We start from the raw sequence: 25,697 nt of genomic DNA, 5'->3' as shown, positions 1-25,697 counted from the left end.
CCACGTGTGCGGAGCCGGCACTCAGCTGCCCCTACTGTACCGTGAACGGGAGACGGTCACTAGATCTACCCTATTTACGTCGACATGCGTTGGTGCCGTCCACTGACTCAGGTCTGCAACAGAAATAGGTCTACATGACTAAGGTTGACAGGGTTGGAAGCAGGGGCGTAACTATAGCACCGCAGCCCCCGCCACCGCGGGGGGCGCTGTGCATGTGGGGGCGCCGGGGGCTGCGGTGCTATAGTTAACCCCCCCCCCCAATCCCCCGCAGACTGTCACTTACCTATTGCGCTGGTCCCGGCGGCTCCGTTCTTCTACTGAGGACCACCACAAAATGGCCGCCCCCATATAGCACACAGTTCTCTGAAACTGTCTGCTGTATGGGGGCGGCCATTTTCTGGTGGTCCTCAGCAGAAGAACGGAGACGCCGGGACCAGCGCGATAGGTAAGGCTGTGGGGGATTGAGGGGGGGTTTGCAGGGGCGGCGGGGTAGGGGTGCTCGGCGGGGCGGCGACGGAGGGAGGGCGCCCCCCCCCCTAACGGCGGGGGGGTGCCCAAAACGTAGCTACGCCACTGGTTGGAAGGTCAACAGTCAACAGTCAATGTCAACATGACATGTGCCGACAGGCGGTATTTCATGCCCTACCATCCACTACGGGGTGGAGGGAGAATAAAATAGTGCGCCGAGCGCAGCGAGCCATGCGAGGGGACGCTATACACTTAGACAGTGTCCATGTCGACATTTGTGATAATAAAATGGTGATAAACAGATGTCGACCTTTTAAATGTTGACCTTGCTATTGTCAAACTAATGCTTGTGTTGACCAATTTCAGGTGTCAACCTTCAGTGTACGTCGACCTAAATTGGGTCGACTCAATGACCCATACCCTGTGAATAAGGGACTATGTGGTGTAATATGTATGTGGCCACGCCCCATCTCTGCACAGCGCTATGGAATATGCATGCGCTATATAAATAACTGGTGATAATACGTGTGAGACCACACCCCCCTTTGCTGCTCGCATCTCAGCGAGCACGGTCTCTTTATTACGCATGGGACGGAGGTTGCAACTATATCGTTTGCGGCGGGGTGCGGGCACTGAACACCCCAGCACCGGCCCTGCTTGTATATAAGGTGCATGTTCCACTATCAGAGGCGTAACTAGAACTTTGTGGGCCCCATAGCAAAATTTATAATGGGGCCCCCCACCACCACCACTATTACACATTATGCGACACATCGCAATTTCCATTACACATTATGCAACACACCGCAGTGCCCGCCATTACACATTATGCAATCCACCCCAATGCCTATTACACATTATGTGACACACCGCAGTGCCCGCCATTACACATTATGCGACACACTGCAGTGCCGACCATTACACATTATGCGACACATCGCAGTGCCCGCCATTACACATTATGCGACACACCGCAGTGCCCGCCATTACACATTATGCGACACATCGCAGTGCCCGCCATTACACATTATGCGACACACTGCAGTGCCCGCCATTACACATTATGCAACCCACCGCAGTGCCCGCCATTACACACTATGCAACCCACCGCAGTGCCCGCCATTACACATTATGCGAGACACTGCAGTGCCCGCCATTACACATTATGCAACCCACCGCAGTGCCCGCCATTACACATTATGCAACCCACCGCAGTGCCCGCCATTACACATTATGCGACACACCGCAGTGCCCGCTATTACACATTATGCGACACACCGCAGTGCCCGCCATTACACATTATGCGACAACCGCAGTGCCCACAGTCAGTCTCACAAATCAGCAGCTCTTAGGTAAATAGCTTCAAATCAGTCAGTTTTTAATAAGTGAAATAATGAAAATGTATGCAGACAAATACATTAAATAATAAATTATATATTAAGATTGCTTTGCAAAAATATAGAATACAGATGTAGCGGGATTCATCTTTGCAGGGGATGGCGATGACATCGCCATCCCCTGCCCCGCCGCCATCTGTATGCCGGAAGGGGACGCGCGCGCGCGTCCCCTTCCGACGGTGCTGCCCTCGGTCGCCCGGTGCCCACACCGGGCGTCTGCACACCCCCCCCCCCCCCCCCACAGTGGCCAGAGCTCCCCCCCCAGCCCTGTCGAGCGGGAGGCGGACAGTATTGCGTCCGCCTCGCCGCCCGGATACTGAGACGCGCGTGCGTGGGGGACGCACGCGTGTCTCAGTCAGATAGAGGCGCCGTGTTGCTGGCGATCCGCCAGCAGCATGCTGCTGGCGGATCGCCAGCAAGGATAAGCCCCGCTACATCTGTAGTTCAAAATAGGCGTCTAATGCAGGTATTGATTCAGGAGATATTTATTGGCAATCTTAGTGTGATCCTCATATTACCCAATATATTGCCATATTGTTGTTGGCAGAGTTGGGATTTAATCATAGGCCACTTTTGATGTAAAGCGAAATATCTCCATAGACAGGTGCTATAAGCTTATTATTTGTGTGAGTACATTCTAATTTATGAACAAGTGAGCACAGTCAGACATGAGCCCCCCCCCCCCCCCCAATGAACAGATAGCTGAGCTCACCAGCGATATTATATGATGATGATGATGCAGCAGCAGCAGGAGTCCTCCCTCCATCGGCCGCCCTCATTGCCTGACTCTGGATTACTCGTGGCAGCGTGTGTCCGCTTGGTCCTGTGGGTGCGTGGCCTCCTGCCTAGGCTTCCGGAATTCTCTCCCTCCCATGCAGGACCGCGCGGATGGGGCTCACACGAGTAGCAGCTGCCGTGCGCACGAACTCGCGAGATGATGACAGTATCATCTCGCTAGTCAAAGGGCACGGCGGCGTCATCATTCATCCGCCTCCGCACCAGCCAGCCTGCCCGGCTTCTCCCCCAGCACAGCCAAGCCCAGCGCAAGCTGCTTAAATGGCAGTTGCGGCGGCTCTTTTAAGGGATAATATTATAGTACTGGTCACGGTGCAGGGGAGTGCTTGGGGTCCGGGCCCCCCAGCTACCGGGCCCCATAGCAGCTGCACCCCCTGCACCCTCGGTAGTTCCGCCACTGTCCACTATAAATAACATCAGTGCTACTCTCTGTGTACTGATTTAGAAGAAGGCGCTCTTTATGAACTCTGGGGCCTCGTTTAAGGGCCCATTTATCACGGATCGCATTTACAATGCGATTCTAACGGCGGGATGTATCATCTCTGCCATGAAGGGACAGGGCCCCGAAAGGAGCCCGTCCCTGCAATGTGCTGAGCTGGGCGCCGAGGGGTCTGCGCATGCGCGGTTAGCGATAACCCCCCTGCCGAACCCACTGACCGAACTTCCCCGGACACAATGGGCTATCGCTATCTCAGAATGGCAGTAGCTCGGCGATGCGCTGCTGCCCGATGTTGATACATCGGGCAGCTTCGCATCCCCCATAGTAACCTACAGTACAGGAGGGATCACAGCAGGGATTGGAGATTCCTGATACATTCCAGTGATACTGCCAAATATTGAATGATAAATGGGCCCCTTAGAGTTGAGCAAAGTTGCATTTCCCTTTCTGCATTTTGAGTTGCCGACCTCTGAAGATACATCCAGACCATTGGCAGTTGCAGAGGTGGGCCTGCAGCACCATGGGGAACCCCACCAACTGCCAGTAAGCCAGTCCGGCAGTGTTGAGGGTGGGGCAGTTGGTATGGCTTCTCTATTTGAATTTTGCAGTGGTTTGCAGCCCTTCCTCTGGAGACTGTTCTGCAGCACCCTCCTCTGTAATCCAGCCTTATACCTGGCGTATTAATGCCCTCAAGGCAATGATGCATCAGTAGTCACCATGTAACAATATACGGACGCATTTCAGGATCCATGTAACTCCAAATAAACATCTCAAACAGGTGGGTCCGGCTCCCATCTGCAAGGACGGGATTAGTATTGTGATTGTTTGCAGGGATTAAGGTTGTAAATGCTGGTTAGGATTATGGAAAGAGTTGTAAAAGGGGATTAGTGTTCTTCAATGTTGAATTGTGAGATTCGTTGCCGTGCCGATGATGTAATGGTTACCATTACCGCCTCATAGCACTGAGGTCATGGGTTCAAAGGCCCTAACTGTGTGGAGTTTGTATATTCTCCCCGTGCTTGCCTGGTTTTCCTTCCGGTACTCTGGTTTCCTCCCACAATCCAAGAATATACTACAGTAGTAGGTTAGTTGTGCCCCCGACAAAATGTAACCCATGTTATTAACTCGTATCTAAAGCCCCAAACTGGCAAACTGAGGCCTTCCCACGCTGCAGAGCAGTAAATAAACTCTTTGCGTAGCGCTCCGTAGCATCACTTTGGTGACTTTTTTGTTGTTGTGTTGCAGTAATAAACAATTTAGAAATACACTTTGTCTCCGCAGTTGACGTCCTAATGATAAATGAGTTTGAAAAAACTCAGGAGCCCGAGGTGTGCTCCCTACCACCAGTGCTGTGCCTAAACACGTGCAAAAGTGGCCGTGCGATCGAGTGGGCTTATCTCCCGAAGGAGACGGGCCCCGTTTTTCCCCTAACCCCTCTCAACCATAAGGCCGAAGAGGGGAAAATAGGGAACGGTGGGTCCTCTTCGCCGAAGCTTAGAGAGACCCTCATTCCTCAACCCCCGGAAGGGTTAGGACGGTGGGTCCTCCGCACCCTAAGGTTTGGAGAGACACTCAGTGGACTTCCCTCCGCCTTGCGGCTCGGGTCGTCCTCGGGGGGACCGCAGCTCTCCCCAAAAGGCGAGAGCTTTGGCACATTGGGGAAATGGAAGGCCCGTAAGGGACGACCACACAACCCAAAAAAAGTGACACACTACAGAAAACAGAAAACGTGAAAAAGTGCACGAACGTGGAGAAGAAAAGAAATAAATAATAAAGAGGACCCCAGCCAGAAGGCCGGGGTGGGGGTGTGAAAAATTGTCCTACCCCATCCAAAAGGACGAGGTAAGGACGTGCAGCCTATCCTAGAGGGGGAAGTGCGCAGTGCAAGTGCTTACTTGTGCCAGGTGATTTGGGGATCACCCGTGCAGGTTCAGCACCCCCGAGTTTCCCCGGGGGCACAGTGCAGCCTCGGACTCCAGGCAGCCAGCCAGTCAGCCTCCTACCAAGTGTTTCTCCGCTCAACCAGTGGGCCCTTTCCCACCCCCGGCATGGGAATGGATACTCCACCGGGCTTTTTCGGTGAGTCTCCCCCGCAGAGGTCCAAATAGACCAACTGAGGAAGAAGAAACCACCTACTCAGTCCCGACGTTTCACCTCTCCCAGGGATTGAGTACTGGGCTGGGCTTTTCGCTGTCTCCCTGGCCGGGGGCGACATGTTACCCCCGGACCAGAGAGCAATCTACTCGGTCCCAGCTTTTCCCTTCTTCCTGGGAGTGGATACTAGACCGGGCTTTTCGAGTGACTCTCCCACAGAGGCAAAGACCCCTGAACAAGAGCCCCATCTCAAAGCCCGATGCTTCTCCCCTCCCTACCAGTGAAAAGAATGGTATTCCCTCCCTAGCAGGGCATCGATACTCAGCCATTCCCAGCACTCGCCCAGAACATGAGGTGGATTAATCACATCATGCTCAGTAACAAGATACTGCGGTACTGCTTTTCTCTATTCTCTGCCAGGGGGCGGTCCAGACTCAACTGATAAGAACAGATACTAAACTTGATCTTAGCCTGATAAATAGTCCACTTGAGGGTATTGTTCAGTTTACGATCTACTGCTACTCAGAACTCCTGTTCCCCAGTTGTGTACCATTTCTAAAGAGGACGATTTAACTATCTGCAAATTGTGGGTGCAATGTGTCGCAACGTAGGGGTGCCCCTTTATATGTCACAATACGACTTCATCTCATATTGTAACGTGGCAGCAAACAGACCCCCTCCCCAACCACTAAATGCTCTTGGAATATCCCTTGGTCTTGTTAGGGATTCTGCTCGTCTGTCTCACCTGCCCCAATGCAAATGTGTTTTTCAAAATGGCCTCCTTCTCTAGCATCCCTAATAACTGTCTCCTCTGAGGCAGTGGCCATTTTGGGAGGGACATTTTCAATGGGGGCAGGCATAATGGGAGCTACAGATGAGTATTCAGGTCCAGTCCAGGGTGTAGCAGTAGCCTCTGGAGAACAGCCATACACAAGCCAACCAGTGCCTCCAAGTCATTGCGGGGGGCTATTGCTGCATCACTGAAGCCCACTGCTAATGATTATGGCTGCATCTGCGGAGAGGAACACAGTGGTCCTGCCTTAATCTGTCTGAAGAGGCCAATCGGCATGCACAGATGGATACCTAGTAGGCAGACTGCCATATCTGAGCACCATGGTATCCAGTGATGGCCTGGGCCAAAAATCAGCCTTGCCATTGCCAAAAGTCAGAGTTGTCAGCCCAGCTCTTCCGGCCATCGGCCCTCCTGGCATAGCCTTTATTTTACTCCATAGCAAACTGGATGGAGTGACCGACGTTCCTCAGCCTTGCTACCTGTGTGTGTGTGTGTAACTCACCCCAGCTTGTGCTCATTACTAACAGCAGAGCCGACATGTCTCTCATTGCCCCTGTAATGTCCCTCAGGGTGGACTCAGAGATGCTGGTGGAGGAAGGATTCTCCGTGGTCAGTGTCGACGCCAGCGATAAGATGCTGAAATACGCTCTGAAAACTCGCTGGAACCGGAGAAAGGAGCCAGCATTTGACAAATGGGGTGAGAGCATAGACAGGGTGACGGTGAGGCCGTGGAGGAGCTGGGATGTTCTATGTAATGTCTGTGCAGATAGACTGGGATGTACTATGTAATGTCTGTGCAGATAGATTGGGATGTTCTATGTAATGTCTGTGCAGATAGACTGGGATGTTCTATGTAATGTCTGTGCAGATAGACTGGGATGTTCTATGTAATGTCTGTGCAGATAGACTGGGATGTTCTATGTAATGTCTGTGCAGATAAATTGGGATGTTCTATGTAATGTCTGTGCAGATAGACTGGGATGTTCTATGTAATGTCTGTGCAGATAGATTGGGATGTTCTATGTAATGTCTGTGCAGATAGATTGGGATGTTCTATGTAATGTCTGTGCAGATAGATTGGGATGTTCTATGTAATGTCTGTGCAGATAGATTGGGATGTTCTATGTAATGTCTGTGCAGATAGACTGGGATGTTCTATGTAATGTCTGTGCAGATAGATTGGGATGTTCTATGTAATGTCTGTGCAGATAGACTGGGATGTTCTATGTAATGTCTGTGCAGATAGATTGGGATGTTCTATGTAATGTCTGTGCAGATAGACTGGGATGTTCTATGTAATGTCTGTGCAGATAGATTGGGATGTTCTATGTAATGTCTGTGCAGATAGATTGGGATGTTCTATATAATGTCTGTGCAGATAGACTGGGATGTTCTATGTAATGTCTGTGCAGATAGACTGGGATGTTCTATGTAATGTCTGTGCAGATAGATTGGGATGTTCTATGTAATGTCTGTGCAGATATACTGGGATGTTCTATGTAATGTCTGTGCAGATAGATTGGGATGTTCTATGTAATGTCTGTGCAGATAGACTGGGATGTACTATGTAATGGCTGTGCAGATAGATTGGGATGTTCTATGTAATGTCTGTGCAGATAGACTGGGATGTTCTGTGTAATGTCTGTGCAGATAGCTTGGGATGTATCTCTCTAACATTCTGTATGTCCCAGTCATAGAGGAGGGGAACTGGCTGTCTCTGGACCAGGACATCTCACCACCGGGGAAGGGATTTGATGCTGTGATATGTCTAGGGAATTCATTCGCTCATCTTCCTGACTTCAAAGGTAACCTCTCTATAGCAATCTCCCTAATACAAAGGTAACCTCTCTATAGCACACTCCCTAATACAAAGGTAACCTCTCTATAGCAAACTCCCTAATACAAAGGTAACCGCTCTATAGCAAACTCCCTAATACAAAGGTAACCTCTCTATAGCAAACTCCCTAATACAAAGGTAACCTCTCTATAGCAAACTCCCTAATACAAAGGTAACCTCTCTATAGCACGCTCCCTAATACAAAGGTAACCTCTCTATAGCAAACTCCCTAATACAAAGGTAACCTCTCTATAGCAAACTCCCTAATACAAAGGTAACCTCTCTATAGCAAACTCCCTAATACAAAGGTAACCTCTCTATAGCACGCTCTCTAATGCAAAGGTAACCTCTCTATAGCAAACTCCCTAATGCAAAGGTAACCTCTCTATAGCACACTCCCTAATACAAAGGTAACCTCTCTATAGCACACTCCCTAATACAAAGGTAACCTCTCTATAGCACACTCCCTAATACAAAGGTAACCTCTCTATAGCACACTCCCTAATACAAAGGTAACCTCTCTATAGCAAGCTCTCTAATACAAAGGTAACCTCTCTATAGCACGCTCCCTAATACAAAGGTAACCTCTCTATAGCAAGCTCTCTAATACAAAGGTAACCTCTCTATAGCACGCTCCCTAATACAAAGGTAACCTCTCTATAGCAAGCTCTCTAATACAAAGGTAACCTCTCTATAGCAAGCTCTCTAATACAAAGGTAACCTCTCTATAGCACGCTCCCTAATACAAAGGTAACCTCTCTATAGCACGCTCTCTAATACAAAGGTAACCTCTCTATAGCAAACTCCCTAATACAAAGGTAACCTCTCTAGCAAACTCTCTAATACAAAGGTAACCTCTCTATAGCACACTCCCTAATACAAAGGTAACCTCTCTATAGCACACTCCCTAATACAAAGGTAACCTTTCTATAGCAATCTCCCTAATACAAAGGTAACCTCTCTATAGCAAACTCTCTAATACAAAGGTAACCTCTCTATAGCACACTCCCTAATACAAAGGTAACCTCTCTATAGCAAACTCCCTAATACAAAGGTAACCTCTCTATAGCAAACTCTCTAATACAAAGGTAACATCTCTATAGCACACTCCCTAATACAAAGGTAACCGGTACTTGTGAGTTATCCGGGCTGCCGATTTTTTCATTGCGCCCGAAATCGTGGGCATCGCGTCGGTCGTGGCCGTTATAAGGAGCCGCGACGCGATGCCCACGATTTCCCATAGACAGTAATGTTAAAAGACACGATGGACCCGATTTCCGACACGATTTCCCATAGACAGTAATGTTAAAAGACGCGATGGACCCGATTTCCCATAGACAGCAATGTTAAAATAAAATTACAATGTGAAATTGGCCAATATGTTTTTAAAAAAAATGTTTCATGGTCCCCCACCACCGTTAACGCCACCCCGCTAATGACGCCAACCAGGGGCGGATTGGGAATTAAAACCAGCCCGGGAAAAATCTTGAAGCAGCCCCAAGAGGGGGGGGGGGGAGTGTTGTTGCGCGCCAGAGGCGCGGCCGAATTTTTAGGGGGTGTGGCCTATCAATATGGGGGTGTGGCCTATTCCAACAAGGACACGCCCAATTTTTGCCGCTGTGAGGGCATGGCTAGTGGCTCTCTTAGCTGCTGGCTATGTCCCCAGCCCCTCAGGCTGCAGAATAGGCGCATGCGTACAGCGTTTATTCTACAGCCTGTGGGGCTGGGGAGATAGAGATGGGGGGGGGGGGGGGGGGTGACAGGGGGTCTCCCAACACAGTAGAGTGGCAGGGTGGAAGAGGATGCAGGGAGGGAGGGGGGGATGGAGGGTGCCGTAGAATGCTGGGAGGGGAGATGCAGAGTGGCTGAGAACGAAGGGAGTGAGGACTTACACAGGGTGGCACAGGACGCAGAGTGTGAGGGGGCATGGTGGCACAGGATGCAGGGTAGGAGGGGGGATGCAGAGTGGCAGGGGATGCAGGGAGGGGAGTCACAAAGTGGTGGAGGAGACAGTGATGCCCATTATAGATATGCCATACACCGTGATGCCCATTATACATATGCCACACATCCTGATGCCATTATACATATGCCGCACACCGTGATGCCCATTATACATATGCCGCACACCCTGATGCCCATTATAGATATGCCGCACACCCTGATGCCATTATACATATGCCGCACACCCTGATGCCATTATACATATGCCGCACACCGTGATGCCCATTATACATATGCCGCACACCGTGATGCCCATTATACATATGCCGCACACCGTGATGCCCATTATACATATGCCTCACACCGTGATGCCCATTATACATATGCCTCACACCGTGATGCCCATTATACATATGCCGCACACCCTGATGCCATTATACATATGCCGCACACCGTGATGCCCATTATACATATGCCACACACCGTGATGCCATTATACATATGCCTCACACCGTGATGCCCATTATACATATGCCACACACCGTGATGCCCATTATACATATGCCACACACCGTGATGCCCATTACACATATGCCTCACACCGTGATGCCCATTATACATATGCCGCACACCCTGATGCCATTATACATATGCCCACACCGTGATGTCCATTATACATATGCCCCACACCGTGATGCCCATTATACATATGCCACACACCGTGATGCTCCATTATACATATGTCACACACCGTGATGCCCATTATACATATGCCGCACACCGTGATGCCCATTATACATATGCCGCACACCCTGATGCCATTATACATATGTCGCACACCGTGATGCCCATTATACATATGCCTCACACCGTGATGTCCATTATACATATGCCACACACCGTGATACTCCATTATACATATGCCACACGCCGTGATGCCCATTATACATATGCCACACGCCGTGATGCCCATTATACATATGCCGCACACTGTGATGCTCCATTATACATATGCCACACCGTGATGCTCCATTATACATATGCCACACGCCGTGATGCCCATTATACATATGCCGCACACCCTGATGCCCATTATACATATGCCCACACCGTGATGTCCATTATACATATGCCCCACACCGTGATGTCCATTATACATATGCCCCACACAGAGATGTCCATTATACATATGCCACACACCGTGATACTCCATTATACATATGCCACACACCATGATGGCCATTATACATATGCCACACGCCGTGATGCCCATTATACATATGCCGCACACTGTGATGCCCATTATACATATGCCACACCGTGATGCTCCATTATACATATGCCACACGCCGTGATGCCCATTATACATATGCCGCACACCCTGATGCCCATTATACATATGCCCACACCGTGATGTCCATTATACATATGCCCCACACCGTGATGTCCATTATACATATGCCGCACACCCTGATGCCATTATACATATGTCGCACACCGTGATGCCCATTATACATATGCCGCACACCCTGATGCCATTATACATATGTCACACACCGTGATGCCCATTATACATATGCCGCACACCCTGATGCCATTATACATATGCCGCACACCGTGATGCCCATTATACTTGTGCCGCACACCGTGATGCCCATTATACATATGCCACACACACGTGATGCCCATTATACATATGCCTCACACCGTGATGTCCATTATACATATGCCACACACCGTGATACTCCATTATACATATGCCACACGCCGTGATGCCCATTATACATATGCCGCACACTGTGATGCCCATTATACATATGCCACACCGTGATGCTCCATTATACATATGCCACACGCCGTGATGCCCATTATACATATGCCGCACACCCTGATGCCCATTATACATATGCCCACACCGTGATGTCCATTATACATATGCCCCACACCGTGATGTCCATTATACATATGCCCCACACAGAGATGTCCATTATACATATGCCACACACCGTGATACTCCATTATACATATGCCACACGCCGTGATGCTCCATTATACATATGCCACACACCGTGATGCCATTATACATATGTCACACACCGTGATGCCCATTATACATATGCCGCACACCGTGATGCCCATTATACATATGCCACACACCGTGATGCTCCATTATACATATGTCACACACCGTGATGCCCATTATACATATGCCACACACCGTGATGCTCCATTATACATATGCCACACGCCGTGATGCCCATTATACATATGCCGCACACCCTGATGCCCATTATACATATGCCCACACCGTGATGTCCATTATACATATGCCCCACACCGTGATGTCCATTATACATATGCCTCACAGTATGAACCTCTCTCTCTCACACTTTAGTTACCTTAAAATCAAGCTGGCTGGCACTTCATCTACTTCTTCCTTTCATTAGATGTGTGCTCCCGTGTAGCTCCGCCCCCTTCCACTCGTGTAGCCCCGCCCCTCAACTCCGTGTTGCTCCGCCCCCTTTACAGTCCCTGCTGTCATGACTGATGACACATGAAAGTGGGTTGGAAGCCAGGGAGAGAGCTCTGTGCTGCCGGCGCTGCTGCCTCTAATGTAGTGTGACAGTGTACTGGCAGCCGGCAGCTACAGAGTCTGAGGACAGAAGCGGCCGGGGATGTACAGCAGGGAGAGAGCCTCCCTGCGCAACCATCCTCACAGTGAGTGCTTGCCACACACAGAACCGCGGGAGCAGCTGCGTGCGGTCGCACATGCGCACCAGCACTCCCGCGGCCATTTTTATTTCTGTAATAGCCGAGGCTGCCCGCAGCCATATTTGTTTGGGGCACAGTGCTGCGGCCACGGCCGCCCGTTAACCGCAGAGATGGCGGTCTGCGGCCCCGCCAATGGGGTGAGCGGCCTTTTAGTGACTATTAGGGGCCGGCCCACCGGGAAATGGCCCGGTTTCCCGGTGGTCCAATCCGCCCCTGACGCCAACCCGAAGCGTGGCGAGCGCAGCGAGCCCGCGAGGGGCGGCGATACGCGTCCTCCGACCTTTTCATGCCCTACTATCCACTAGGGCGTGGAGTGAGAATAGAGTAGTGTGGCGAGCGCAGCGAGCCACCGAGCCCGAAGCGTGGCGAGGGGACGCGGACACCTTCACAGGTATCCGCGTGCCCTTGCGGGCTTCACAGGTGTCCGCGTCCCCTCGCGGGGCTCGCTGCGCTCGCCACACTTCGGGCTCGGTGGCTCGCTGCGCTCGCCACACTATTCTATTCTCACTCCACGCCCTAGTGGATAGTAGGGCATGAAAAGGTCGGAGGACGCGTACCGCCGCCCCTCGCGGGCTCGCTGCGCTCGCCACGCTTCGGGTTGGCGTCAATAGCGGGGTGGCGTTAACGGTGGTGGGGGGCCATGAAACATTTTTTTTAAAAACATATTGCCCAATTTCACATTGTAATTTTATTTTAACATTGCTGTCTATGGGAAATCGGGTCCATCGCGTCTTTTAACATTACTGTCTATGGGAAATCGTGGGCATCGCGTCGCGGCCCCTTATAACGGCCACGACCGACGCGATGCCCCCGATATCGTGTCTTTTAACATTACTGTCTATGGGAAATCGGGGGCACCGCGTCGCGGCCCCTTATAACGGCCACGACCGACGCGATGCCCCCGATTTGGAGCTAAATCGTGGGCATCGCGTCGGTCGGGTGTCCTTAAGTTAACCAAACTTAAGGACAAAATCGGCAGCCCGGATAACTCACAAGTACCAGGTAACCTCTCTATAGCACACTCCCTAATACAAAGGTAACCTCTCTATAGCAAACTCCCTAATACAAAGGTAACCTCTCTATAGCAAACTCTCTAATACAAAGGTAACATCTCTATAGCACACTCCCTAATACAAAGGTAACCTCTCTATAGCACGCTCCCTAATAAAAAGGTAACCTCTCTATAGCACACTCCCTAATACAAAGGTAACCTCTCTATAGCACACTCCCTAATACAAAGGTAACCTTTCTATAGCAATCTCCCTTATACAAAGGTAACCTCTCTATAGCAATCTCCCTAATACAAAGGTAACCTCTCTATAGCAAACTCCCTAATACAAAGGTAACCTCTCTATAGCACACTCCCTAATACAAAGGTAACCTCTCTATAGCAAACTCCCTAATACAAAGGTAACCTCTCTATAGCAAACTCCCTAATACAAAGGTAACCTCTCTATAGCAAACTCTCTAATACAAAGGTAACATCTCTATAGCACACTCCCTAATACAAAGGTAACCTCTCTATAGCACACTCCCTAATACAAAGGTAACCTCTCTATAGCAAACTCTCTAATACAAAGGTAACCTCTCTATAGCACACTCCCTAATACAAAGGTAACCTCTCTATAGCACACTACCTAATACAAAGGTAACCTCTCTATAGCAAACTCCCTAATACAAAGGTAATGCAGTAACATCCATTTGCAGGCCAGGAGGGATCCACCCACATCTTTCGATGACTGTCGACCATCAAAAGATGTGGAAGGTGCACTCATATGTACGGTTGCTCTGAGCAACCTTACATACAGTATGCGTGCACGCTGGGAAGGAAATGGGCTGCCCCCCCCCCCCCCCCCCCAGAACCTGTGTTCCCATGTGCTAATGGGGCCGCCCACGCTGCTGCTAGTCTGTTCGCCGTGGGTGCCCCGTGCCCGCACCCTGCGCAGAAATGTGCATGCACAGTGAGACAACATCTGTCCCCGTGCGAATGCGGGCAATCTGCGAACGGACCAGAATAAGGGCCAGCCTGTACACACAAAGGCGCTGTTGTGATTGTGACGCAAAGTATCAGAGATCTCTCGGGAAAGTGCTGGGCGCGCTGGAAGGGGCTAAACAGGGGCAGGGCGGTGGTTCACCTTACGGGCATGTTACGGGACTGTCACTGGCGTGTCAAAGGTGTTGTGTAGACAGACGTTCACAGTGGAGGCCAATGGGCACCTGCTATAGGGCTGGGACAGGTTTTGATTGTGCAACCGATGGTAGCATCTAATAAAACATCGGGTGGTATTACAGAGTTTGCAGATGCTGACAGCCCTGGCACATTGATGCACCCTGTTCACCTGGAACGGCATTTGTATAAAATGGCAGATGGGCAACCGCCAAAAGAGACAGAGGGTGGATCAGAACCTCAGACTCCAATTAAAGAACCATTGTTTTTTTTTTTTTTTCAGTTTACACTCCACGTTATACCACAGGGGGTCCCTACCTATTTTACGAGTCGCGAGCCCCACAATTTCGGATGCCACACCTGGGTGTGCTACCCTGATTTCACCATCCCCAAGCGGCGAGGTACAAAGGGGTTTATTTAATAAGATGGGAGTTTTAGTGAAGATGGGAGGTTTCCCGTAGCAACCATTCAGAATCTACTACTTTATTTAGCACCTTCTGGGAGATAATAGATAGAAGCTGATCGGTTGCTAGGGGCAACACCCCATCTTCAATAGAACTCCCATCTTAGTAAATAAGCTCCAAAGGCAAGCTGTGAGCCTAGGGGTTATTCTGATTCACTCAGAACGGCACAATCACTCTCTAATTGCCAAAACCATGCGCACTGCAGGTGGGGCAGATGTAACATGTGCAGAGAGAGTTAGATTTGGGTACTTTATTGTTTCTGTGCAGGGTAAATACTGGCTGCTTTATTTTTACACTGCAATATAGATATCAGTTTGAAGTACACCCCCCACCCAAATCTAACTCTCTCTGCACAAGTTACATCTGCCCCACCTGCAGTGCATTTGGTTTTGTCCATTAGAGAGTGATTGTGCCTCTCCGAGTGAATCAGAATAACCCCCTTCGTGAGGGAATACCAGGAAAATAAAGGTTATGAAAAGGAAAGAGTCCCTATTTTAGAATAACCTGAAACTTGCAGCCGCGTTGTAATAGCTGACTCTGTGGAGAAACGCGTCAGTAAGCTCAAAGAGTCTTGGCACCTGATATTCTGCCTTTGATCAGCTCCTATGTCCTGTTTTGTCCCTTCACCACTCAGAAGGAATCGGAATCTTGTCCCTTCACCACACCTGGAGCGGAATCTCCTGAAGCCTTGTAACCAGCGCATTTCACACAGCTGTTTATGCTGTGCTTGGATTTGGATTTTATATGACAATCTAACACTATTGAAGTGGTTTGTAGCAACGTTTGTAGGGCCCAATGTGTGTCTGCTAATGTAATTGACTCTAAACAATATGGCCGCTTTCCAGTTTGGAGGGTGGCCAAGTACAAGAAAGTGCGCCTTCTACATTAGGTGTGGCCAAGGTGGTATAAATCCAGCTCTGGAGGGGCTGCAGCTCAGTTACAAATTCAAATAGAGGCGGCACAGCAACTGCCATTCAAACCTGACTCACTGGCAGTGGGTGTTTCTCCTCTATTTGAATTTTGGGTACTTGTTTCCTAGCACGGCCACAATCGTATGGATCGTGTACCTTTAAGTTAAGGTACACGATCCATACGATGGACCCGATTTCCTCTGAAATCAGGTCCATTTTGCCGGCTAGGAGACAATATCGGGGGCATCGCGTCGGTCGGGACCATTAACAATGGTCCCGACGCGACCGACGCGATGCCCCCGATTTCCCCATAGGCTTCAGTGTTAAAAAATATTTTAACATTGAAATCTTGTCGGGAAAGGTAAAATATCGGGGGCATCGCGTCGGTCGGGACCATTAACATTGGTCCCGACGCGATGCCCCCGATTTTTCCATAGGCTTCAATGTTAAAATATTTTTTAACATTGAAATCGTGAAAAAATGTGAAAAATGTGAAATGGGCCAATATGACCCATTTCACATTATAGATGTCCCCGTCGTCACCCCACGATAGACGCCAACCCGAAGCGTGGCGAGCGCAGCGAGCCCGCGAGGGGCGGCGGTGCGCGTCCTCCGACCTTTTCATTCCCCTACTATCCACGTCGGCGTGGAGTTGAGAATAGAATAGTGTGGCGAGAGCAGCGAGCCACCGAGCCCGAAGCGTGGCGAGCGGACGCGTATAACTTCACAGGTATACGCGTCCCCTCGCGGGGCTCGCTGCGCTCGCCACGCTTCGGGCTCGGTGGCTCGCTGCGCTCGCCACACTATTCTATTCTCAACTCCACGCCGACGTGGATAGTAGGGGAATGAAAAGGTCGGAGGACGCGCACCGCCGCCCCTCGCGGGCTCGCTGCGCTCGCCACGCTTCGGGATGGCGTCTATCGTGGGGTGGGGTGTACGCCGTGACATTTGGGGGGGTTGGGAATATTTTACATTGAATCCAATGTAAAATCGGGTCCCAGGGACCCGATTTACATTTCATTCAAAAAAAAAATCGGGTCCAAAATCGGTCGGTCGCGTCGATCGCATCGCATGCGACCAAATCGCATGCGATGCGATCGACCCGATTTTTCCGACACGACCACCCCGATGTAAATCGGTGTGGCCGTGCTAGGAAACAAGTACCGAATTTTGGACTGTGCTGTAGCCCCACCCCTGGAGCCGCCACTGGATTTAATAATGCAGAGTAACATTCTATTGTCTCAGCATAGTGGGAACAGCAGAGAAACATAACTATTGCCTTTAAGTTAAGGTACACGATCCATACGATGGACCCGATTTCCTCTGAAATCAGGTCCATTTTGCCGGCTAGGAGACAATATCGGGGGCATCGCGTCGGTCGGGACCATTAACAATGGTCCCGACGCGACCGACGCGATGCCCCCGATTTCCCCATAGGCTTCAGTGTTAAAAAATATTTTAACATTGAAATCTTGTCGGGAAAGGTAAAATATCGGGGGCATCGCGTCGGTCGGGACCATTAACATTGGTCCCGACGCGATGCCCCCGATTTTTCCATAGGCTTCAATGTTAAAATATTTTTTAACATTGAAATCGTGAAAAAATGTGAAAAATGTGAAATGGGCCAATATGACCCATTTCACATTATAGATGTCCCCGTCGTCACCCCACGATAGACGCCAACCCGAAGCGTGGCGAGCGCAGCGAGCCCGCGAGGGGCGGCGGTGCGCGTCCTCCGACCTTTTCATTCCCCTACTATCCACGTCGGCGTGGAGTTGAGAATAGAATAGTGTGGCGAGAGCAGCGAGCCACCGAGCCCGAAGCGTGGCGAGCGGACGCGTATAACTTCACAGGTATACGCGTCCCCTCGCGGGGCTCGCTGCGCTCGCCACGCTTCGGGCTCGGTGGCTCGCTGCGCTCGCCACACTATTCTATTCTCAACTCCACGCCGACGTGGATAGTAGGGGAATGAAAAGGTCGGAGGACGCGCACCGCCGCCCCTCGCGGGCTCGCTGCGCTCGCCACGCTTCGGGATGGCGTCTATCGTGGGGTGGGGTGTACGCCGTGACATTTGGGGGGGTTGGGAATATTTTACATTGAATCCAATGTAAAATCGGGTCCCAGGGACCCGATTTACATTTCATTCAAAAAAAAAATCGGGTCCAAAATCGGTCGGTCGCGTCGATCGCATCGCATGCGACCAAATCGCATGCGATGCGATCGACCCGATTTTTCCGACACGACCACCCCGATGTAAATCGGTGTGGCCGTGCTAGGAAACAAGTACCGAATTTTGGACTGTGCTGTAGCCCCACCCCTGGAGCCGCCACTGGATTTAATATTGCAGAGTAACATTCTATTGTCTCAGCATAGTGGGAACAGCAGAGAAACATAACTATTGCCTACCTACCATCCATCTCTGTGTTCTTTACCATTAGGAGACCAGAGTGACCAGCGTATGGCACTCCATAACATTGCTGGAATGGTGCGACCTGGGGGAATCATGATCATTGATCACAGGAACTATGACTACATCCTAAATACAGGCTGCGCACCCCAAGGCAAGAACATTTACTACAAGGTGAGGGATGGTCCTCAGAGCTGAGCTTCTTACATTGTGACCGTGCCTAATCTCTTTCTGTGCTCACAGAGCGACATGACGCAGGACATCAGCACCTCTGTCTTGTTGGTGAATAACAAGCCGCATATGGTGACCCTGGATTACACAGTGCAGTTGCCGTCCTCGGGGAAGTTACAGCCTGACCTGAGGTATTGGGTATAACCTTCCCGTATTATAGCAGGAGATGTGGCGCAGTAGTGCAGGGCTTCGGGAAATCTATACTGTATATTCAATTATAGAAACACACTTATAGGAGGCAATGTGGAGAAACAGGGGACTGATATCAATGTTTACCCATAAGCAGTGTCAGAGGACACAAAAATTTGTTAGAAACAGATGTGGACCCATTATGTTCCAGGGCGCGCTCCAGAGTTTTCCAGGTGAACTCCAGAGTGTGCTCCAGGGCAGACTAGAACAGAGGTAGCCAACTCCAATCCTTGAGAGCTACCAACAGTTCACGTTTTCTAGATCACCAACTGGGGCCAGTGCCGGTGCAAGGCGGGGGGCGCCCCAGCGCTCACCCGCTCCACGGGTGGGGAGGAATAAGGCCGACCGGGGGTTCCGGTGTATATATTACTCACCCTTCAGGAGGTGAGGCGCTCGGGTCTAGCTCAGCGGGCGGGAGGGAGAGCTGGAGAGCTTAGCGGGCAGGAGGGAGGCCTTGCAGTTCAGTCCCGGCGCAGTGTGACTGACATCTTCCTGACTTCCTCCACCCGCACTGTGTACAGCCGCTCAGCAGGGCAGCACTGAGCACTTGGCTCACCCTCAGACGCTGAGCGGCTGTACGCGGTGCGGGTGGAGGAAAATGTCAGTTAACATGCACCGGGGTCCGGGACTGAACTGCACACAGCGCAGCGAGCCCTCCCTTCTGCCCGCTAAGCCAGACCTCCAGCTCTCCCTCCTGCCCTGCTCCCAACTACCGCCCCCCAGTGGCCAGCCCTAGGCAAATGCCTAACACTGCCTAGTGGTGGCGCCGGCCCTGACTGGGGCACAGGTGCACTCGTTACTGACTGACACATTATAATTGATCCGCAGGTCCGCAGGTGGAAGCTAATTACTTCACTTGGGATTCTGTGAGGAGACCTGGAAAATGTTAACTGTTGGTAGCTCTCGAGGACTGGAGTTGGCTGCCCCTGGTATAGAGGATAATAGAATCTGATGCCCATAGAAACATCCCATCTACGGTAGAACTCCCATCTTAGTACATAAACCCCTATGTGAGAGACTTGAGGAGAACTCAGAGTATTCTGCAACAACATTCTCCTTACGGCCACAAGACTGAAATTAGTATTGTAAGAAAAGCGGGAGGGGTGTCGAAATACCGACGGTCAAAATACCGTCCGTCAAGTTCAAAATGCTAAGATTAATTGTGTCGGCATATAAAATGTTGACATGCCAAATTTTTTTTTTTTTGGAGTGTCTGTCGCTAAGTCGCTTTAAAAGAAAAAAAAAATCACAAAACTACTCGTGTCGACTTTTTTGACGTTGACATGTTAAATGTCGGCATTTTGACCGTGTTGGTGTTTTGAACATGTCTGTATTTGGACTGTCAGTAAATTGGCTGCACCCCCAGATAATGGCCGCAGTGCGCTGCGCTTCTTAGGGAAAAACGTCAAAAACACAAAGGGTCTGATTTAGAGCTGTTCAGCGGGGCTCAAATATACACATGTGCAACCCCTCTGTGCACTGCGAGGGGAGGGGGCGGAAGGCGGGTCACATGACGTCAGCACCCACCCCAAATTTGTCTGTCTCCGGCCAAGATAAAAGTCAGTTCAGACTGGGAACGAGGAGAACGTCATTTACTGATCAGCGACCATCAAATAATTTTTGGCGTGTGCAGGGGATGTATAAGCGGACACGGGTATGAATCATTGGCTAGACAGACATTAGTTCGACATGACTGAAGGTTGACATGGGTTAGGTTGACATGGTCGTTCGGTCGACACAAGCAAAAAAATACAAACTACAGCCAGTAGAACCTTTTTTCTCTGGTTACCTAATAACTTCCATTGGTCGGATCAGATTTGGATCATTTAAATCAGGCATGGCCAAACGATGGCCCTCCAGCTGTTGTGAAACTACAAGTCCCATCATGCCTTGCCTCAGTTTTGCTATTAGGGAATGCTAAAGCTATGGCAATGCATGCTGGGATGTGTAGTTTCACAACAGTTGGAGGGCCACAGCTTGGACATGCCCGATTTAAATGAACCGTACAAAATGCTTAGTTATAGTGTAGAAGTAGCCACATCTCACTGACACTAATGTATGTAAGGGTGTTTTTTCTGCTTACATCCGTCATATATGTTTCTTTTATTTCCCCAGTAAATTCCGCCTGTCGTACTATCCCCACCGCCTGGAATCCTTCACCGCTCTCCTGCGCGAAGCCTTCGGGGGTCAGTGCGAGCACATGGTTTATGGGGATTTTCAGCCATATACCCCAGGCCAGGACAATGAGCCCTGTTACTTCATACATGTGACAAAGAGGACAGCCTGAGAAATGCCTAGACATCTGCAGAAACGTGCCAAAACCTCACTGGGTTGGATGTGACGCAACGCTTTAATAACCTATAATTGCTGGAGGAGGCGTCTGGCTTCTGATAGGCTGGAGGAGTTTGCTGTACGAATAAACCGCTGCTACGCTGATTAGTGTCACGTCGTGTCACACACTGTTCACTTATTGCATTCAAAAACCAACGTTATCTGTTACGGTCTGTTATCGTTCAATGTATTGTTTTCTCCGCAATCAATTTACCGTTTCTGATGCTTGTTTATACAAATATTCTGTCATATGATTTACAAATATCAGCTTTCCTGACAATTGTTACAGTCGTCATCTCAGAATTCATCTGAACCTTAGGTGTAATTTTTAAAGTTTTTGTATGTTTGTCCATCCGTGTCATGTCTTTCTTTATTACATTGGAGAACAAGGTTCTCATCCGTTACATGAAGACTGAGTAACTAGAGTAGGTGGACGCGGATGAGGAGACATGAGGCCTGGTGCTGCACATGTTCACATGGTTGAGGGATTATTTGCACCTGCGCATGCGTTACAGAGCGGGAGCACACAAAGGTGCTGCTGCGTCCTGGACAGACGGCATCAGTAATCATAAGTGGGAAGTGGCTACTGGCTCACACAAAAATGACCCAGTTTTTGGCACGATAGTACTGGCGGCTGTGTTCCCTGTCGCTGACATAGGAGCAGTCCCTCTGTATGACCACGGCCTCCTGATTATGAGGGAGTCTTCCTGATATAGCAGCAATCTCCCTTAAGGCCCCATACACAACGTCAGGCCTGGCCAACCTGTGGTTCTCCAGATGTTGTCAAACTACAAATCCCATCATACCTTGCCACAGTTTTGCTATAAGGGAGTGTTAAAACTGTGGCAAGGTATGCTGGGATTTGTAGTTTCAAAACAACTGGAGAGCCACAGGTTGGCCTGTCCTGCAATACGTGATTTGGGACCAATTTCACCTGATTTTTGGCAGATCGGGTGGTGAAATCAGCCCAAATCACATGTGTATGACATCCAAACAGATCTGAGGTGCAATCCTGTGCGCATCGGAGTCGGAGGTCAGACAAACTGCACAGAAGATCATTTTTGTGTGCAGCCAGCAGCATCCGATACCAGGGAGCGGGATCCGGTGTGCAGCAGACAAGAAGTGGGGTCCGGTGTGCGGTGGGGAGAATTAACAAATCTTATTCAAAAGACTGGGTGGCCGCTGAATGGCTGAGAGCTCTGTCAGCCAATCAGCAGCTGCCCGAATAGGAGGACACTGATTGGCCGAGAGAGCTCTCCCAGCCAATCAGCAGCCGCCTAGTCTTCTGAATAGGATTTTTTAATTCCGCCGTGTGGCTACACATTATCCGACCAGTGTGCCAATTATCCGTCTTAACTACTTTTACTTGTCGCTTCTCTTTTCTTTGAGGCCTGGCATTTCCTGATCGTCTTTGCCTCCTTCCCCCTACCCCTTCCATCGCAAATACCTATACCAACATTTCAGAACTTAACTTGAGAGCTCTTTGTTATTCGGTCACACTGTCCTTTATTACAAGATGCTGATACACAGGATTCGAACCCATCACCTATGGCACTGAAAACCTGAATAAAAATGAGTTAAGTGCATGAATGTTTCTTTTTTTCCAAATCTGTATTCTTGCAGTGTTCTATAAATGTGTTTATAATATATGTATAATGTGTGAAGGGCATTATAGCCTGGGCTTTCTCTGGATTGGTTTTAATATGCCTCTATTGGAAAAATGGGGTTTTGTCCTCAATAACTGACTTCAATTATCACCGATTTCCACCTGAGCCGGGTACTGGATCTAGTGTAAATAAGGTGGTCTTACCCTGCTTTAATATTCCAGCAACCTTTACGATACTTCAGTTTACTCCACAGAAGGTCATGAAAATAAGGACATAAGGCCCAAGGGGATGCAGTTACAATCCAGGCGGTCGGGATCCCGGCGTTCAGAATTCTGACCGCCGAAATGCCGACACTTTCTCCCTCCGTGGGTGTCCACGACACCCCTGGAGGGAGAATAAATTAGTGTGCCGAGCGTAGCGAGGCACCGGGCCCGCTGCGTGGCGAGCGCAGCGAGCCCGCAAGGGGGGGCGATCCACCTCCCCCTTGTCGGCATTTCGGCGTCGGGATTCTGAACGCCGGGATCCCGACCGCCAGGATTCAATACTGAATCCGGCCCAAGTGTGTTATCGGTTTGTTCTGTACATTGTGGATCTTATTCTGATTGCCTCGCTCGGACAATAATTAATTCGGAGAGCGTATCTTAGCGCACTGTGCATGCGTACCATTCACAAGGCGCATACGCAGGTTGGACAACCGCGCTCACTCGCGACCTTACCAGTAGAAATACGCTAGCGAACGAACTCGTGCACAGTGGGTGTAATGTGGGCGTATGGAGGGGCATGGCCACAAAACTGGGCGGTAACCAGGGCATATACTGGGGTGGTGGCTACATGTGCTGGGCGGTGGCTTCGCTTCCACTGTGCGAGCGCTCGGACTGATCAATCACAAAATCATTCGCTGGGTAAAAGTAAGTCTGACACCTCGCAGGCCGGCCGCTTCTCAGCCCCACATTCGCACATGCGGTCAACACGCACAATTGATAAAATACATGCACCTGCACACAATACACACCCATGCACCTGCACACAATACGCACCCCTGCACCTGCACACAATAAACACCCATGCACCTGCACACAATACGCACCCATGCACCTGCACACAATACGCACCCATGCACCTGCGCCCAATACACACCCATGCACCTGCGCCTCCAATACACACCCATGCACCTGCACCCAATACACACCCCATGCACTTGCACACAATACACACCCATGCAGCTGCACCCAATACACACCCATGGACCTGCTCCCATGCAGCATACAGGTTTCTCTCATTAACCAATTAACTAACTACATGGCAGCCACACTGGAAGCACAATGCTGCAGTGTTACCATTTACACTTCTCTGCATTCATATCTCTTATATCTTTCATTGGTTTTACCCACAATTGCACTTGTATTATTTGCTGCATTTATGGGCCATTTTAAAGGAACAAACACCCAATTGCGCCTGTCATGTTGCCCAATAGTACACACAATTACAACAAGTCCACATGTGTCAACTCTCATACAAACATGCGAACATTCCAGGATCAGCATCAGGGTTTAGCGGAGCCACAACAATGAAACAAAAATATACAAAATGATGAGTCACACATTAATCTTCAAGACATTTGCGGGACACATACTGTACTGTACTGTACGTGCCGTTTAGTTTGGGAAGTGAAACATTAACAACACTAGATAGAGACAGGTAATAACGGTTAATTACTAGTTAAATTTGGGGAGGATATTAATTAATTGAAACCAATAAACACCAGGTAATTAGGGTAATAGGTAATGAGTTGTTAATGACTTGCGAGCGCATTCATGCTGCGGCGTGTGAAACGCCTGCAGACCGTATTCGCTCGGCCGCCCACTGGTGTGGTTTAGGGTGACAGTGGGGATCCCGACAGTCAATATCCCGGCGCCGGACCCACACAGCATGTTGAGCGCAACAAGCCCCTTGCGGGCTCGCTGCGCTCGCCACGCTGCGGGCATGGTATCTGCCACTGGCAGGGAAGTCCAGGAACAGAGCATCTTGTACCTAATGGAGTGGGTCATGTTGGAGGGTATGCAATCTCCCACCACATGGTAAGGCTCCTATCTCTTCCTCCTGGCAGCTTCTCTATGGTCCATTGCGATGTTTGAGGGCTCAGATCCACACATACAGTAAATGTGGTAGAAGCTGGTACACTGGGCATGTGCAGCGGCTCTGCTCTGTCCCTTACACTGCCATTATGCAGGGGCAGCGCTAGTGGTCATATTATACACCAGTGCTATTGTGTCATCATTTAAGTCACTTGCCAAGAGAAGGGGGTTGCCGGGCAACCAGAAACACCCCCCCCCCCCCTTGCATTTGCCTATGATATTCCCATGTACAAACAGGTTTATAGGAGGAAGTATAGGCCCAGCAAACGTCATAAACCACCTCAACTGTGACAGCCATATGATGTATACAGTATGTTGTATATTATTATACTATTACACAGGTTCAGTGGTTGTCTGCATTTCCCCTTGTTTTAATCAGCCATAGAACATGTGCAAATCATAGGTATCCCAGATGAAAGAGTTATTATGGCAAGCTTACGCATATACTGTACAGTACTATCATTATCCAGCTAGCTGACTCTGATGGCGCCGGCATCTTATTCTGGGAACCAGCAATTCCGTGAAGGACAATTTCTATTTTTTCATAAAGAAATCATCTTGTAACCAGCTTGTTATTGGGGAAAGTTCCATCTTGTTATTGGTCTTGTCTATATATAGACAATTTGCAACAGTCTATTGTCCTTGTTCTCTTTTATCGCATCTTTTACAAATCTTCAGTTTAACTATTTCAATCAGTGGAATGATTGGTGCAATTC

At 49.7% G+C, this 25,697-nt stretch overlaps 1 protein-coding gene across 1 annotated transcript in view; it reads left to right on the top strand.

The window, feature by feature from the left end:
- The window catches only part of GNMT (glycine N-methyltransferase), a 37,461-nt gene extending 15,872 nt beyond the window's left edge, over positions 1–21,589 (top strand). Inside the window, exons 2-6 of the mRNA XM_083175326.1 lie at positions 6,556–6,683; positions 7,678–7,791; positions 18,520–18,662; positions 18,732–18,850; positions 21,024–21,589. Of these exons, the coding sequence (XP_083031452.1) occupies positions 6,556–6,683; positions 7,678–7,791; positions 18,520–18,662; positions 18,732–18,850; positions 21,024–21,195 (676 nt within the window). The 3' untranslated portion in view covers positions 21,196–21,589. The remainder of the gene's footprint in view (positions 1–6,555; positions 6,684–7,677; positions 7,792–18,519; positions 18,663–18,731; positions 18,851–21,023) is intronic.
- The last annotated feature ends 4,108 nt before the right edge of the window (positions 21,590–25,697 follow it).

The sequence above is a fragment of the Crinia signifera genome, chromosome 3 (assembly GCF_055691185.1).
Source record: "Crinia signifera chromosome 3, ASM5569118v1, whole genome shotgun sequence".
Lineage (NCBI taxonomy): Eukaryota > Metazoa > Chordata > Amphibia > Anura > Myobatrachidae > Crinia > Crinia signifera.
The sequence above is the reverse complement of the archived record's forward strand: the minus strand, read 5'-3'. Positions and strand labels throughout refer to the sequence as shown.